Source organism: Taeniopygia guttata, chromosome 8, assembly GCF_048771995.1.
Source record: "Taeniopygia guttata chromosome 8, bTaeGut7.mat, whole genome shotgun sequence".
NCBI lineage: Eukaryota > Metazoa > Chordata > Aves > Passeriformes > Estrildidae > Taeniopygia > Taeniopygia guttata.
This window is the reverse complement of record NC_133033.1, coordinates 22,452,867-22,471,670: the sequence shown is the minus strand read 5'-3', so window position 1 is coordinate 22,471,670 and position 18,804 is coordinate 22,452,867. Positions and strand designations below refer to the sequence as shown.

Below are 18,804 nucleotides of genomic sequence, written 5' to 3'. Positions count from 1 at the left end.
TTTACTTTCTTGTGAAGATGTTATGAATGTGTGGAATAGCAACTGTTTTTCTTACTGTGTATAATGCAGAAAGTTGAAAGCAGAAAAAAATTATACAGATTGATTTCTAAATTTAAATGCAGCTGAGCTTGATTTATCAGCCTCCAATTCGACTGTGTAGTTAGTGCGTGTATTAAATAGTTTAAAATATTTAAATAGTCAAATATCAAAATAGTAAAACAAAATACTTAATACTTATCTTACTTTATAGATATTAAGAATTTACTGATATTCTTTGCACAGAAAGTATTTCTATTTTAATGTGTATTATGGGGATATTCCATCAAGATGGATTCTATCAGGCTGGAGCCTGAGGTCAAGCCTCAGGATTTTAAATTTTAAATTAATGCTCCCTACAGCTGAAAGCTCTGAAGGGTGCACAGTCTCTTTATCTAGAAGTAAAAAAAAGATGCTATGATTTTGGAAATAATTAAAATATAAAAATTTATTAAAATAGGCAATCAAAATATATCAGCTTCTCCAAAGTGGATATATTATTAGTTTTAGATAAACTCAGGCTTTATTTTCAAATAAATTCCTACCCTTACCAAATAGACATATTAGAAAAGGACTGCATGCAAAGACAAATAAATATCTCAGTATTTTTAAATTAAATTGAATAAATTAATCTGAATACTAGGTCAAGAATTATTCAAACTTTGCATATTCTACAGGTATTTTCAAAGGCATCTTCCCTTAGAAAATTGTGTATTACACAGAGGTACAATCATTGCATTGGCATTGCACCAGTCATGGTGAGAGAATATAATGGTATAACCTATCTGTAAGCTTAAGTAGTAAGTTTTTCTTAATGAAAAATATCATTTCACAGAGAGAGTTAGTACTGATCAGCTGATTTCTATGCTTTTACTGCACTTGGTGTTCAAGATTTCCCTGCTGACATCAACATTTCCAAGTATCCTTTAACACAGCTACAATTCTGTAAATCACTATCATCTGCAGTTGTTACATGGAAAGAGATGAATTTGTCATTTACATATTACCTGTAATCCCCATAAAGGTAAGCTTCGATTCACCCAAATAATGGGAGACCTGTTCATTACAGTAGGGAAATAAATATGAAATTAATCATAATCTGGTGTTTCAGACAAAGAAAAAAGTTGTACATGTGAATGGAAATTAGAGCAGGCTTATTGAAAAACAATTCTTAGTAAGAAAAACTTTACATCAGTAGTTACCTACTGAGTATTGACATGAGTTGTATTTCTAATCCACAGCAAATCATGAGGTTCCTGTGGGAAACTGACAATCCTTTTGTGTGAACATTTTGCTGTCTATATAATGATATAAACGATATATACCTCTTAGGGGCTCTGATATCTTGGAAGAATCCTATCAATGCTAATAGGCACCTGATACAGCACCACTGGAATGGGAAACTCTCAATGGCACAATAATTTACTGTTAATAATTTACTGCTACTCAGAATTGGGTTTTTTTACATTAAGGGCAATCTTTTTTATTTCTGCAAGGTATCAGAAGTGATGGAACCCAGATCTCACACCAGCATCCAGTCCAGCAGTTCACTTTGCAATCAAGAGATATAATTAAAATATTAAATGCATTTTGAACATTCAGAAATGTAAGTAATGGCTAGAGATTTACAGGAACATCCCTACTGTATATTAAAATGCCATCATTCCAGATGGAAATGGATTTGTCTTCCTGTGTTCCCTTCCCACCATTCTGTGGACTTTTGGGTTGCTGTTTTAACTTAGGAACTCACCAATCAATTGTTCCAGGTGTGTAGTTTTGATTGGAACAACTCCGGTTTAATTCCTTACTGATAGTTGCCATACCATCCATGCAAAGTCCATTTTCATTAGCAAATGTGTATGGGAACACAGTCATAAAAACATATGGGAGGAAAGGGATATTAATTACATCATTAAGTGGTCTAGGAAATGCATGCAATAGTTGAAACTCAAGGCAACCAATACAGACATTTTTAAAAGTAAAGTAACTTTTAGAAAGTACTGCTGTATGTGTTCCATATCTGTAGATAAAGGACTGTGAAGCATTCCAGATTACATTTTTGAAGATTTCTTTTCAAATTTTAAAGCAAGACAACTGAAATGGCACTTTGTAAAGGTTAACTAAATGCACAATATACACTGACGATCGAGACCCTAGAAATCCTATCCCATGGATAGGCTGTGATACAAAGAGCACATCCTGAACAGGAGAGACTACAGCAAACTATGCTTGCTGACCTCTTTTGAGGATGTGAGGAGGGCTGGAGATGCATGCAGCAGCATTTCAAGTACAAAACTGGTGCTACCCAAGTAAAAATATTGGCGATTATACACATGATGTTATCTTGCCTTTAACTGCTGGCACAAATCTTCCTTTTACATGGTCATATAAGGATGAGGGAATATATCATCTGTAAATGATGACCAATGTCCTCGCTCATCCTCAGCAAGCAAGGTCAGCAGAAAATAAAGGGATCTGCAGCCCACAGATTAGCAATAGCTGCATGTGTACCAGCTGTGAGTGGGACAGTGCTAAACTGTAGCCATTAATAAGGATGCTTTATGTCTTAAACTCTTTCCTGTACACCCACTGTGCCTGAAGGAGTAAATGAAAGACACCAACTCGTGCAGACATTTCTGAAAAACAGGAAATAAATCTGATGAAAAGACTTGCTTCCAGATTTGTTAAAACCAACCAGGTGAAAATATTTTCTGTGGCCACGCTCTCAGCATGCTGAGTAGCTTCTTTCATCAGGCTGTGACCCAGCACCTAGAAATTACTTTTTTTCATATCACCACATCTTTAAGAATGCATTCAAGCAGGACTTTTAGTATCAAACCCTCAAGATCTCTAGGGCATTAATGGGCTGCTGTTTGTTTGTCTGGCACAGCTTCTGAGATTAGGGCTTTAGTGAGCAGGCAGAAGGACTTACCTGAATCTTCTCAGGCAGACAAATGTTATTCAGAGACAGAACACACCAGCTACTCTCTTAGATGTACCACAACACCATGTAAGGGAATAACATGCATAGAAAATATAAATACACTCTCTGGTGAATTGTAAAACACTTGGATTGAAGGACATGCCAGGAGAAGTGTGAGGCATTCAGCAGTCTGCAGATGTATATGAATATGCATCTTGGCACATAAATACAAAAGTATATTTGGCACAAGGTCTGATATTCTAACCTGTCCTGCACACCCAGAGAGAACCATGCAGTACAATACACTCATCTGGGCTCACCACAGCTCTCATAATGAAAGAATTGCAGCAGGGAAGAAACCATGATTAGATGGAAAATGTTACGTCCCTTAGCTGCTAATATGCCTTAATTTCTAAGGATGGATTTCCTCTTCTCCACAACTTCTTGTGGAAACTTTACTGCTTGTTTCCTCTTATTGAAGAGACATTCTAAGGTATATGTAGAGTCAAAAGTAGTTTTTTATAGGTCTTGTTTTTCAGGGAAATTTCTTCATGGCCCTTTTTCAGAGCTTGCAATTTCTCATGATAAATTTTGACCAAAAAAAAATCACAAACACATCTTCTATTCACATATCCTTCTCTCATGCACTGCTGAATAAAGCAAGTGTTCTTTAACTCTCTTTTCTTTGGATTTCATTCTGGTAGGGTATTTCTCTGATGCACTAGCTTTTTTTGGTGTTACCCTTACTAGATTTAACTGATATCCAAGTATTAAAATTAGAAATCAAACTCTGTCCCTTGCCTAACATTGTGTGAAGACTGCTCGTTCTCTCATCCTAAACTGAGCATTTTCTTATGTGCTTTGTTTCTTTCAGCATTTAAGGACAAAAGAATCAAATTAAGTGAAAGGAAGTACGTTAATAAAATTAAATGCTTATTAGCATTAAAAATTGAGGAGATTCAATATTCCCAGGATATAAATACAACAGATTAAATAAATTACAATTTCTTCTACATTTGGTGATTAATTCTGTAACACATTTTAAAAAAAGGATGATATAGAATACCATACTGAAAATTCAGGGTGTGCTACATCATTCATTATATGCATAAATCATTGTGAGTATAGAATGTACCTTTGGTCTCATTCTTCTGAAGTGTTCAGAGAAAGCAGAAGGCTAGAAAATTATCATCAATATCATCTGCATGAAAACTCAGTTTCGTGTATTTGTCTATCAATTTCCGGGGTCTGGGGTTTTAAGTAATTTAAGCAAAATCCAAAAAGAATTGTTGCATAAACTGGGAATCAGACATTTGCAATTTTACATAGAAATGTCATGTAATAATACATCTAAAATATATATTTGCACAATTACATCTGATGCACAGTATCTAAGGAGAGAGCTGGGATTATTTTAGTGGTAAAGGGAAAAAAATAATACTGTTATTTTAGTTCTTATTTCCATTCACAATGTATGAGCAGCTTTGTAATTCTTTCAAAGTATCTGGAAGACATAAAACAAATCCTTCATGTACTCATTAATTTATTTCTTATAACTTAAATAATGCTTTGAGAGTAGAAAGGAGGAAAAAACCCCAAACGTTACCATCCAAGTCCTTGTGTAGGATCATCCAGGAGCACACGAACTATGTATAGGAAACAGCTTAGTAGCTTGAGAGAGAAATTGAATAATCGTATTCTCAGACCTAGAAAGAGAGGAGAGAGGAGAGAGAGAAGAGAGAAGAAAGAGAGAAGAGAGAAGAGAGAGAAGAGGTAAAGGCAAGTAAAGGAAGAGAAGAAGACAAGACTGAAATAAGTTCAGGGGTTTCAAAGTTTCACCAGCCTTCAAGGTAAAAATAAAAGGAACTAGAATGGTCTTGTAGTAAAAAGCAAATGTCTATATAACTCAGCCTGTTTTAATGTAAAGAACTATGCAGTCACTTGTTTGAAAGCTATTCTATGCTGTTAATCCTTCACTCATACCATTCTTTGGGTCTTTGGTAGTTTGAAAAGTTCACTTTCTTGGGAGGGAAACCAGAATTACACAATGCTTTTTGAGATAAAGGATATAGCAACATGAAAAGACATACTTTCAGCCATAGGCAGGGGATATGCAGTGGCAAGCATTTAAATATTAATATCTAAAAAAGTCTTCATGCAGTAGCTTCACATACAGAATATGTAACTCTATTCCAACTTATAAAATATTAAACTGGAGTTATTTAATACTGAAGTTGAATAACTATGCATTCAAGAATCAGGACATCTAAAAGTCATACTGAGTGCACAACTGAACTGAATCAACAACTTGTTCTACAGACCATGTAAATATTCTAGCTGAATAGATAGACCACAAATACTATCACAAAATATTGCACTACTTCCCACAAACATGGGTTTAATGCACAAAGACAGGATTCTTTCAAAGGGATCCACATGGATACTTACTGCTATCACACAGGCAATTTATTTCTCTGCCAAATGGAGCTGTTATCGACTGAAATGGAACTTTGTCATATTTTTATGTGATTTAGCAGTCCTTAGAGGATTAAGGTTTAAATTTTTAGTACTGCTATTGAATTCAGCGGACTTTTTTGCTAGTGTGAATGTTTTCATCTGACTCTTAGACGTAAGCATTCATTTACTAATCAATTCAAAACTGTTCGTTGACTAACAGGTGATTGGAGGTCATTTAACCAACATTTTTTTTTTAGTCTTGCAAACTGGGAGTCCAGTTCTGCATGGCTGAGCCCTTCTATCCAAAGCAGAATACTCTGAGTCTTACCCAGATGTGACTCCCCTTGCCTCAGTCACAGCAAAGACACTGTGCTTTATTGTTGTGTTGCAAATACTTCAGCAGATCTGTTGAACTCAGTGCAAATACTTCCATGGTTTAAGAACTACCCAAATAATGCATACCCAAAGCTGTGTGCATACATTCCCTTCTAAGGAGAGAATCACAATCATTTTATAATATTACTTTTATAACTTTACTCAGTCTTAAGTTAAAAATCAGCACCTTACAGATAAAACTCATAGATCAGTTTTTATGTCTACTAGTTCTTTTCCCATTAAAATGCCATTTACTACAAACACAGAAAAATAGAAATTGGATTCTTAAATATTTTACCATGCAATTTCTTATCAAAATCATTAGGTTTATTACATAAAACTGCTTATTACTTTTAATTGTGAAGTTGTAGTTAGCACATAAGAACTGGATGAACTTTTACAGCACCTTGTTTCTGTGAACTAAGGGTTAAAATCCTGTGGTCCGTCAGAAGTCCCACAGCTGATACTGGCAATTGGGTTTGAGAACATTAACCTAAGGATTCCTGCTCCCCTATCAAGAGTAATTAGCCACTGACTATTTATTCCCAACATGGTTGAAGGGGGGAAGGACAGAAGGAAGCATGGATGGAAGTGGTCTCCTATTATTTGACTTGGCCATTGCGATGATCTTCATTTGCACGTTCGTTTGAACTGTTACTGAAGAAAACATGAATTATTTGTTTGCCCTAAGCCTTTTGTAGAAGTCTGCTGGAATATGAATGATTGTCCTATTGGTGGCCAGGCTATTACAACTAGGAAAGCAGATAGAGTTTAAAAAAAAAACTATAAACCTAAACAAACAAAAAAAGCCTATCAATTTTGTATTGTCTAACTTTCTTGGGCAAGTATAGAAGTCTGTTGTTTTTCTCCTGCTTTTTAGCTCCATAAATGTTATTCTTGGTGTGAAACATTTGTTTTCTGCATTGATAACAGCCTGGTTTCTAATCGTCCTTTGAAATTATATGTTGGTTTAAATGCCAGAAGAAAATTGTTCTTTTCTGATTAAAAGCTACATCAATACAGCAGACTGATGGTTCAGCCTGCTGCCTTGAACCCTTAACTCTCAAATCTTAATTCTGATAGCTCTGGAACTCAGGCTCTGGACAGCTTCATAGGAATGGCTGTTTCCCACAGAATGGGAGGCAGAGTTTTCAAACCAGCCATGCTTTCATCTAAGGGTTTCAGTAGAGAGTGGATTTCGTGGCTGGGGTTGTTTATAGAGCAAGGTAAAGTACAGATTCTGCAGCGTAGGTGATTGGGTCAGTTACTAAAATATAAATACAGAAAAACAGGCTTCAAGTCTGTCCTGGGTCACCTCTCCTTGCTCTGTGTGCCCCAGCCATTAGTGACATATGCAGGCACCCTTCCTAAAGTTTGGGTAATTAATGCAGGCCTAAAAAATGCTTTTTTTCTCTGGTAGAAAGATTCTACAGCTTCATAGCTGGGGGTTCTCATGTGAGTTGGAAGCAATGCATGTGTTCCACTATCACGGAGAAGTAGGATTTCAAATGTGGGAAGGAGGTGCACAAACACTACAGAAGGCATTTAAAGCAGGTTTTTCAATTATTATTCGGGTACAAAGGAAGCATTTCATATTTGTTTGCTTCCTGTCTATTTTTGTTCTGTATTTCACATGTTGTCAATGGATCAACATCGTCTGCTTGACTTAATTTCGTTTTCTCCATTCAGAGCCAGATTGCTTAAGTAGCAGGGTCATTGGCACAGAATATCTCTATGTTTTGAATATGAATGGTGCCTGAAACTTGTGTTTAGCTCCACCCATCATGCACTGTTATGCAGTTATATATTGTTTAATGGGAATGCAATTTCACCTTGTCTATGTAAGAAAGTTGTTACATACTATTTGTTTTATTTAAAAGAAGAATTGATAATAACATTTCAAAATCTACTTGTTTTGTCAACTAAATATAACTATGTCAAATCTTAACATTTCCTTCTCAGTTTAAACAAGTGTTTGCTGTTTTTGCAACATTTTTAAGTATAGAGTGAGACATTATGTATACCACTCCTGACTGTGACTTTCACTTTTATTATAAATTCTTCATGCTTGCATGAAGCCTTGCAAGCCTTGAAGCATGCTTGCATGCTTGCCTTGCAAGCATTTTTGTAGATTAAATGTCAAATTTAGAGAGTTGGTCTAAACAGAGTGACAGATACCAGGTGAGGATTTTAGAATCACCTCCCATTATTCCTTTCCCATAAGTCACTAATATATAGCTGATTTTCAGCAAAATCATTATGGTGGCTTTAGGAGCTGGACCAGGATATACTCTTAATAGTTCATATCCTAGTGATAGCAATCCTTTATTCCCTCTTCACTGACTTGAAACTTGTCTTATCTTTTCCCTTTGAGATTTATTGTTGGGTGGTTGGGTGTGACAATGCAGTGTGTGGTCCTGGCAAGTTACAAGCAAGTCATGCTTGCATGACTATGTCATTTTCTCTTTCTCTCTTTTTTCTTTTTTTTTTTTCTTTTTTTTTTTTTTGCAGGAGTCCTGAGTAACACCTTTGTAAGATTTTTTTTTTTGAATTTGATTAGACATTTGCTTGCAGAAGACTGAGTAGAAACTAGATTGACATGAGACATAGATGAAGGCTTGTGTTATCGGTTCATCAGTTTTGATAAGGATAATAATTAATAAAACAGTTGATATTTCAAGTTACTGGCCCATTAGTGATTTAGACCAGGATAGTATTTTGCAGAAAATTCTTATAAATTCAAAACCTGACTCCTCTGGTTGATAAAACCATGTGATATTATAAAAAACTGTTCAGTGAACAGGTTTGATTTAGTTACACTATGCAAAAAAATTTGCTGATCCTGATTAATTTTTTTTTTTCTCAATGACAGCAAGTCCATCTTTAAGATATGAAGGAGGGTTTTTAGCACTCCCACTGAACGCTGTCTAAAATCTATTATATTTGTTTATCAGCTCCCTGGTACCTCTGGGCAAGAGAGTCCTCCTGTTTCAGTGGAGGACTGAATGAGTACATGTAACTGGAGGCAGGTTACAGTGCCAGCAGCAGCTCTCTGCAGGCTTTCTTTGGGGGGATTCTGCTTCTGAGTATTTGGACAAGAAACAAGATCTGCATAAGCAGGAGTGTTTGAACTTATTAATACTGACTACTTTGGTTTGGGGATTTTTCTTGTTATTCATGGTGCCTTTTTTTCTTTTTTCTTTCTTTTTAGAGGAATATTTTTCTTCCAACACTTGGAAAGTAAAAGAAGCTTAGCCAATAAAATTACCAAGTTATGTGATATAAAACTGGTATTTATTTATTGCTAGCTCTTACAGATAGAAGATTTTTTTTTGTATGCCTTATTTTTAAAGCTTGATCTAGTCTCCCCAGTTTTGTTTGTCTGCATATTTTCAGACTGGGACATCAAAAAATTTATTTATTTTATTTTTTCTGTCTTTTTCCAGGCACAACACCATGAAACAATTTTAACTGGACAAAGGAAAAAATGTATTCTTTGTAGTCTAAAAGCTTTATGTATAAAGTTATTGTAATTTTAGTTCTTTATATGTGAAAGGCAAAGAGAGGTTACTTCAATCCTGCTACACAGAAGAAAATTGAGGTCAGTTACTGATCTTCTGACCTATGAGGTCCATCCTTCTAACCAAGACTGGATAATATTCCATGTTTCCAACCCCTTGGATCAGCTGCATGGCTGTATTTAGAAAGATTAGCATCTTAATTTCTCCACATTATTTTCTTCCATGATGGCCGATAACTTTAAGCACATATATCAATGAAGGTATATTTAGCTGAGACTATATTGTTAAGACTGTAAGTTCAGTTAGACTACAGGCTAATGACAAAGACTACATTTCTGAAGTACCACATCTCCAATAGTGTCCTCTCCAAATTCTTTTTTTTTAAGTGCAGATAAAGTTCAAAATTTTAGGAATACTTAACACTTCAAAAAGCTGGGTACTTTTGCAGCTTTTTTTCCTTCACCATCTTAAGTGTCTTTGCTTTTCTAGTCACAAGGTCACGATTTATCAATGAGCACTGCTGCCAGATCACTGCAAATTAGTTAACTTGATCACGACACAGAAATAAAATCATGATTTTATTTAATAATTCATGACATCACTAATTGTTTGATCCTACATGAGCACATTATTTTTAAATTTAAATATTTTAACTCAGAAGAAAATTAATAATATCTTCACTGTTGCCTTCAACTGATTTTGATTTTACTTTAAAGTATCACAAATATTCTTAAAGAAATTAATCCAACTGCTTACTTGATCTTTGGTTTTTGATGAAGAAGAGCTTTAGTCTCTCTTTAAATGTATTTTCATTCATATAGAATTCAACTTGCACCCTGAAAAAATAAAAAATAATGTATTAGGATTTCTTGATATAAAACTGGAGGGACTTATATAGAGTGTTCAGCCAAAAGCTCATTTGGCTATGAATGACTAATATTGAAAGTATAAAAAAAAACCCCAAACCAAATAAACAAACAAAAAAAAAAATATCCCTGCCACCACCAAGCAGAAGACCTTTCATTTATCCCCTTTACATGCAGAATAATTTTCATATTACTCAGTCTACATTGTAAAATAAGAAGGCTCTATGCTCTTGGGATTTTCATTGGATAGCCATTTTCCTATTTGCATGTTAGTAGGGAAGATTTCCTTGATGTCCAGGTTAAACTTCCCATCTCAGTTTAACTCCTTTCTGTAAAAGTGACATTTTAATGATTCTTGTTTTTTCTATCTTCTTCACATTTCTGTTGAACGTTCATGTTTCAGTCCACTTGCTTGTACTCACCTATCATCAAACACTTGTGTACCAGACAAAACCACCCTCTCTGAACTTGTTTTTGTCACCATGAAACAAAGCCAAAAGCAAAATTATGTTGCAATCACAGAATATTGTACAGAAAATAATTCTCCTCCTGATTATATTAAAGGCACAGGGGCATCTTTCCTCCATTCCCTCCGATCTGCCTGGATATATTCCATCTTTCTGTCCCTCAGTTCAGCCTGAGTAGCACTCATGCAATAATTATACAGACTAGAAGAGAGAACTGTTGCAGGGACGGGCCAGGGAGGAAGGTGTGTACCAGTTCTGCAGAAAACCTGGGGCTGTTCAGAGTTGTGGAGCTCCAGTGCTTGCTGGAAGATGAGAGCAGCATTACTCACTGAGGTCCCTGCTCTACCCAAATTACTGAATCTCCCTCCCCAAGCCAGCTGTCCCCCAGCAATGAATCTCTACCCCAGCACATCTGTGCCTTCCTGAGAAGGCAGAGCTCAGCTGGAGAAGGTCTATTATTGCTAAAGAATAAAGTAACATCACACAAGTGAGTTACTTTCCTATGTCTCACTTTCTCTGTGGATCATCATGTTTTGCACAGCTGCATGTACTTTTTCTGTTCATAAGCATGCTTGAACTTTATTTCAGCATTTCTTCTCAGCAGTCTTTCATCAAATAACTGTACTTCAACTATTTGGTTTTATATGTAGTCATATTTTTCTAGCAGAATCCTGACTTTAGTTTTTCCCTTCTTGCATGTGAAGACTTTTGCTAAAACAATTTTTGTACAATATATTGTTACCTGTAGTGTCTCTCAAATAGTTGTATATACCAGGTATTTCCATACACTTACAGAATTCTATACACTTACATTTTCTTATAGGCTTAGAATGGGTGGCATGTGACTTTCCATGCCTGCGTATTACCAGAAGTTTAGGCATATCACTTTGAAGGACAGGGTCATAAAAAGAAGGCTCTGTGATTCACTCAATGAAGTCAATTAATTTTAACTAGTCACTGCCTTTGGTGTGTTTTATTGTAGTGTTCCTTATAGGATGGGTAATTACACTACCTCCTATTCAGAGGAAGCCCAAACACAACCTTATTTTTAAGAATCTATTTTCCGAGGTACTTCCTGTCATTAATGCAGTGACAGTTTTAGTGGGAAACATCTCCCATGATTTGGCAGCTGCCACATGCTAAGTGTACATACTTAATCTTCAAGGATATATTTCAAGAAGTAAACAAAGTGGCACAAGCTACTGAATAAGGGATGATATTGAAAAGACGCACAGTGTTATTTGGTTTTTTTAATACAGTCTGAATTAATCTATCAGTGTTTTGGTAAAATTTCAGTAATCACTTATCATGAAAAAGCAACATGTGGGCCATGATTTAATGATAAAGAGGGAAGAGGATGTGGGAGCTAATCACCCTCCTATCACCGGCACTCTGATAGCCTTCTAACAGCTGTCTACTTGGCTTTTCTTAGAAACCTGTGCTCACAGGAAACTGGGATTCCACGGTGCAGCAGTTTCCATGGCAAAATGGATTACAAATGCTGCTAGTGCCACTTCTGTGGCTCCTTCTCCACCCTCTGACTTCTTTAAACTTTAGTAAAAACTGTAGTGGCCTTCTACATTTGCAGAAATACATTATCACGCATCTACAATCAATGCACTTTCCTGGTACTCTGGCTACCAGAGAATATTTCACTTTGTTTCCTGAAGGTTGCTATTTACTAAGTAAAGTAGGACTGGCTGAAGCACAGAAATCTCTAGATACTGATCTTTCCCAAGACTGCTTTTAATTTCTAAGGAGAATACTCATTATACTTGAATGTTCCTTACAATCTTGAAATGGCTAATGTTTTACCTCAAGTATTTGCTCTTTTCTGTATTTCTCCCACTATGAAGTGTAGCCTAGAAAAGGAGGTCTCTGGGAACCTACAAAAAATAAATTCTGATCCCCCACTGAAATACTGAGAACATTTTGTAGCAGTTTGTAAAGGGCTTGAACAAGATTTTGCTGGACTAAATTAGTACAGGTTAAGGTTGCTTCAAGTGAGGGAGTGAAATTCTTGTGTCACACTTATATAAAAACTTGATTACTCTGTTGCAGGATATTTTAAATTTGATTCCAAGCAAGTGGTTTTGACAAAATGGCCCACCATGCACATCAAGGTGGGCCATTTTGAACATGTCCATGCAGATCACCTGGCCTACAGAATACATTTGGGTTTATTCTGTACTTAAGAGTGTAACTTGAATGTAGTTTCAACAATTTGTGCTTCATATTTATCTTCCTGTAAAAGACCCTAACCAGAAGAAAGTCAAGCTGAAGGATTAAAATGCTATTCCTTGATAGTGGTTACAGGGAGAGAAACAGTTGATGAATGTTTGCAGTCAGTTAATAGTTCAGAATTTTTCAGTGCATGTAGTTGGCAATGAATATTCCATGAAAAGCTGCTTTTGGATGTTAAAAGAACAGGTCTCATGCTTTACTGACTCTTACTTCAGCTGTGTTGAAAATTAACAGATACGTGATGTGCCTGCAGCAAAAACTACTGAAGTTATATTATTGTCTTGAAAGCACAGTGTGGTGGGTTAAAACTCAATGCCATTGGTAGTGGTCTTCACTAGTTTAAACCCAAAGAAGAGTGATGTCACTGAAATAATTTCAAGTCTTCCAAACAGTAACAACCATCTTGAAATACCCCAAGTCCTCACTGCATTGTTATAATTCAGTGAAGATACAATTTGCAATTACCTTTTCATGTAATACGAAGTATAGCAGGAAAATCCTAATTCCTGCCAAGGATGCTAATGCAGAGCAATGCTGGTGGCTGTAAAACAGTGGGACCAATCTCTCTGTGCTCTGGCTACTTAACTCATTTTCCCTGCATTTTCCTATTACTACTTACAATGTCATTCTAACCCCATAGCCCCACTTTACTGCATTAACAGTATTATCTTGCACCCTCAAAGCTACAAATTGTCTTTCTTTCATGTTAAAAACCAGATTTGGCAGAAATAATCACTTTACAAATGAAAGTATGAGCTGGATTTCTCACTACGTGCATGCCAAGAGCTGTAAATGTTTATGTTTACTGTTTATTGATGTTGGAATCAAGAAAAGGTATTAAGTGTACAAACAGAGCCAGTATGAAGATAAATACTTACATTTATTTAAATCCATCATTTTGGAAAAGTACACCTCATATTTTTCCTACAAAGAAAGCCTTGTAATAGGAAAGGAATATGGAGGGTTTTTATTAGTATTTGCCAATTCAATATATGTGAAATCCTGTTATATTGCAGACCTGAAAGCTTATTATGTAGGGTATAGATGGGTGCTTAAAAATGAAGAACCTGAACAACTAAAGTGAACTGCTATTATCAGAGCTTATTTTAATGCAATAAAAAAGGAAATAGGCTTTTTTTTTTTTCTTTTTGCTTTCATTAAAAGGATTAAGGTGTTTAAGGATGACTGTCATGGGTAACACTTCTATTTGAAGTTTTGCAAGTTCTGAAACACTCAGAACTCTATTTTAAAAGCACAGTAAGCACACTTACTGGAGGTTTGCCATGTACTGTGCTGGTGAAATCTAACTTTTGCAATATGGTTCTGCACTTTCTTAAACATGATTCTAACAAGTGCAGAGTACTTAAAATTGACAGGTATAAGGGATTATGGGATTTTTATCAGTTTAGTAGGAACAAACCAATAACTATTTTCAAGAACTCTGCAGAACTGTGTTTGTGCAATATTGTCTTGTAGATTCTAAGATAGCATCGGAAAACTGGCCAAACCAAATTTTTCAGGTTGCACAAAGTAAAAATTTGTATCTGCAACCATAAAAAAATATCTTCTATGTCAAAGCAAACTTTTCCTAACTCTTCAAACATCAAAATTCTAAAAAGTTCAGCCCTTAATTAAAATTATCTTCCCTACATTTTAAATAGTACATGTATCTATATTTTTATGGATAGAAATAGAAATGTGTCTTGAAATCTGAATGTAGCCAGCTTCATGCTTCTTTTTGCAATCAGTTATGTAAAACTGTCTTTGTGAAACCAATACAGGTCTATGGCAGCAATTTAATAGTACAGCAACAGAGAGAGGAAATGACATTATCAAACATTTCTGTGGAAAACATCTCAATTTTTTCCTTCCTTTGAGGGATTTTTAAGAGAAGACTGATAGCAAGAGATGAGATTCAACAACAGGCAGTATGCATGCTTTTCAATCAATTAATAATACTTTTTTTATTCATCTCTTATTCACAGTGTTCCACGTTCAGAAAAGGAAATTATTATCTCATTCCTGCACTCACAAAAATCCATCAAGAATTCACCATTCTAGCAATGGTGCAGTAATAAAAAGAATGAATCTGCAATCTGTAATAATTGTTATTAGAAATTTTCTTAAAGGAGAAAATACTATGATGCTTTACTATGGGAAAAAGAAATATCTAAGTAGTTTCCTTCACACACTTGACTTTTTACTGCAAATATACTTTTCTGTTGCAAGTCTATTAGCTAAAGTGAGAAAGTTAATAAAACAAATGTGAATGATGCATTAAGGAATAGTGCACTTTGAAGCTAAAGTTTGAAAGAAAACCACTGAAGAAGGATGCTTAGTAGATTTTTTAAAACTTTTTTTTTTTCCATACAAAGTGAGGAAATGGATATCTTAAAACATTTTTATTTCATGTAACAATAGCTCTTTTCAACTTCTGGGCTAAAATACTTCACATGTAAGATATTTAGAGCAAAGAGCTTCTGCAATGAAAATCCATTCTGCAAGCCTTTTTTACTGGGAACATCTGAGTAATGGGATATTCTCCATGAGTTTGATTCTAGGCACTGTTCAGTTTTATGGAGTTGTGCCAATTAACCAGGTCCGACTAGCAGGAAGGTTAATTTGTTGCTTTTTTTTAATTTTAGAATAGTGGCAACTATTTGTCAAAAAGAGACCTGAAAGGAACTCGCTGAAATCGAGCGTTCTGTGGTAACTCCTTTCTGCCAGCCCGGGTTTAACTGAATTAGAGCATTAGGATCAAAATACAAAGTAACCCATTGCAAGCTTTTTTTTTGTACTCTGTTCCTCTGTATCACAGCTGCTCATCTCTTATCAGTTGTTGATCTTCTAAAACAAAGATACTTTCATCTTCTAAAACAAAGTGCAACTCCAGCACTCTCCCTGTCCCCTCAGTGATAAGAGAGGCACACACAGGGTCAGGCAGTTTGCACGAGCATCTCACACACAGAAATTACTGTTCTTAAGAGTAATAACATGTCTCAAGTTGTTGATTTAAAATTTAACAGTAGTTTCTACAACATGATTTTAATGCTGATCACTGCACACCTTTCATTTGGAGCTATTTATTTTTGCTTACCAAACTTCTGTATGTATGTCATGTTGCAAATTAACTGTTACCTCGATAAGACTCTTGTTCTCTCAAAAAAAACCCCTTTGTTATGTTCCCAAGTGGACACACCTGTGTCTACACTGAAAAAAGTCTGCAGGGTCAGGAGTTTGGTAGCCCTCCATCTATTTGTCCCCTTGCCCCCAGTCTCTTCCTTTGGTCCTCTGAAACCTTTTCCCTACTACTTCATCCGTAATCAGTGTCTAAATTTTACTTTTCACCATCTTGTCATTCCACCTCCTCCTTCTTCCATTCAAATTTTAAGAAAACATACAGTCCCTTTTTCAGCAGTTCATTTTCTCTGGTTCCTTGCAGATTCCACCCTTTCTTTCTTCCTCTGTGGACTACAGAGTTTCACTATTTGACTTGGAAACATTGAGGAAAGGGTGCACACCGTCCCACCCCTGGGGTTTTTTCTTTGCTCTAATTCCCTACACGGACCTTTGCTGTCAACCTATCTTTTTTCTTTACACTCTCACCATCTAGAATTGTAACTCAGGCTCTGGACTTCACTACTCTTAAAGTTATCATTTCATGACTTTGAGAAAGCTGTCTTTTGAGATGTTTACTTTTTCTCTCAAGTTATTCCATCAATTAGTCTACTTCTACTTCCACTATTGCACATTAGGGTAACTAACAAATATCAAGGCTTTAATAAATAAACTCTGCAGCACTGCCTAAATGCCACATTGGCATCTCAGTTTTGGTGCTATGGCCCTTAAAAATCCTTCTTCCTCAAGCCCAACAGAAATTTAATGGTGACCACTTGTAAAAATATCCACTCTATGTCCAAACTAGATGGATGGTAGTGATGGAGTTGAGTCACTCCTACCCAAACACTTAACATGTGATGTTATTTCTCTGTAGATTTTATTTTAATAACTTTAGATTCAATTTGCCCCTCCATTTAACACTTTTCTCTTACAAAGCAAGCAGTAAACACGATGAGGGACATTGTCATGGAGATTATCCAGATAAAGATAGAAACAGGTGTTCAGAGAAATAACAGCCTCAAACTGTTCTGGCAGATTTTGTTATGTCTAAAGAATTACATGAATAAAAACCTTAGAGATTCATTGCTTACTTTAGGTATGACAGTTTACAGGTCCATACACCTTTCCTACATATAAAGAAATACCACTGAATGAAACGTGCCATCTTTGCTTGTTCGTTGGTTTGGTTGGTTTGGGTTTTTTTTGGTGCAGGTGTAATAGTCCAGAGCTTAATCCAGCAAGAGACACTGTGTGAACTTTGGTCTCCCGTTAAAGAGAAAAAGGATAAACCCATTAAGGAAATGCTGAGCAAACTCTTCTCACTTTCATCCCTTGCAAGTGATTCCAGTTAGTGTCTGATTACCAGAGGAATTCCAATCACTATTTACTTAAACTCTGCTTCTCATCCATAAGTCTCTGACTGTTCTGTCACTCCCCTTCTGTAAGTTATCTTTTACTTCTCATTTTTCAGGATTTCATCTTTTCAAAAACAGCACGGAGAACAAGGCCAAGTGCTTCAGGATTAGATTAGATGGCTAATCCCAGTTTTATTTTTACTTTGAAATAAGGAGATTTAATTTTCTGAAATTGCAGCAGAGGAAGTAAAAAAGCAGATGGATAGAAAAATCAAAAAAAAAGGAACAGAAAAACTTTGTGGGTGAATCCGAATCTATCTCTTTTTAAGTACCACATAACCAAGTGTAAAATATTATTTTAAATAAGACTTGTTAATATGTTACCTTAAACCAGAACTCTCTTCTTAGCAGATTTGATCCAATGTACACTGAGATTAATGGAATATTCTATTCACTTAAAGCTGAGTAAAATAATCAAATAGTAAAAATATTCAAACTAGGTATTTCCCTATTGCTTTAAGCACTTAATTAGTATTTTTCACCCAAAATAAAGGTAAATTTCTTTCTATATCAACTGTAGGATGTATTTTACATAAAACTGGGAGGTCAAGGTGAGATTCAATAGAGCATATCTATATATTGACTCTAATATAATTCCACAGCTTTTTATTGTCACCATCTTGTTCTATTATTACTTCTGTTGGCTACCTTTTCTTCTTTTGTTCTTTTTTACTGTATTATGCTAGTTATACTTGGCAGTCTTCAATTATAGCCAACAATTTATTCAGTGTTTCCTGAAACAAATGCACAGTACAATTATACCAAGTCAGAAAAACATATTTTAAAGGCTTTGGGGGTTTTTTTCCAAACTCAAATATTGGGATTTAGTAAATTAATCTACATTTTTACCAATGACATAGTAAATTATAGGGGAATATTAGCCGCACCTACCCAAAAGGAAATGGATCTTTATGAAAAATGGTCTTAAACTACAGCATTCAGTGTGAATTTACACAATATTATATGGAGCCTTACTGATTAACATTTCATAACGAGAGAAGTTTCAGAAATGCAATGTTCTAAGATAGAAATGTCAACATGTCATGTCAAAAACATGTCCTCTTTTTCCCCTCTGAAAAATGTTTTGTTCAATGAGGTAATTATATTTTATATTTTCTTTACAGTTCTTTAAGTAGAAAATAGACTTTGTTTTCCCAAGGAAGATGCGTTCATAAACCAAAGTATTGTTTTGTTTTCATTACAATTTTAGTATACTACCTGGGATTTTTGACCCAATTAAAAGAGAATGTGCCTTCTATATTTCCTGTGATGTGATAATAACATGCCTCAAAACCTGACTCACATAATTCCCTCAAAAACTATTCATTCTGCTGCAGAAAAAAATCTTGCAAGTAAAATTCATCTGCAGTGAAAGTTTGG

The 18,804-nt window shown here is 35.3% G+C and overlaps 1 protein-coding gene across 10 annotated transcripts in view; it reads right to left on the bottom strand.

Annotated features, from left to right (window-relative positions):
- KCNT2 (potassium sodium-activated channel subfamily T member 2) overlaps window positions 1-18,804 on the bottom strand; it is a 113,935-nt gene that overhangs the window by 76,812 nt on the left and 18,319 nt on the right. For 6 of the 10 annotated variants that reach the window (XM_041717910.2, XM_041717909.2, XM_030279390.4 and 3 more), the window contains exons 2-5: window positions 10,069-10,148; window positions 4,566-4,665; window positions 1,787-1,843; window positions 1,044-1,092 (exon numbers count right to left, since the gene is read on the bottom strand). In XM_041717910.2, the coding sequence (XP_041573844.2) occupies window positions 1,044-1,092; window positions 1,787-1,843; window positions 4,566-4,665; window positions 10,069-10,148 (286 nt within the window). The remainder of the gene's footprint in view (window positions 1-1,043; window positions 1,093-1,786; window positions 1,844-4,565; window positions 4,666-10,068; window positions 10,149-18,804) is intronic. The other 4 variants (XM_030279389.4, XM_030279394.4, XM_030279392.4 and 1 more) reach the window with 1 other exon arrangement.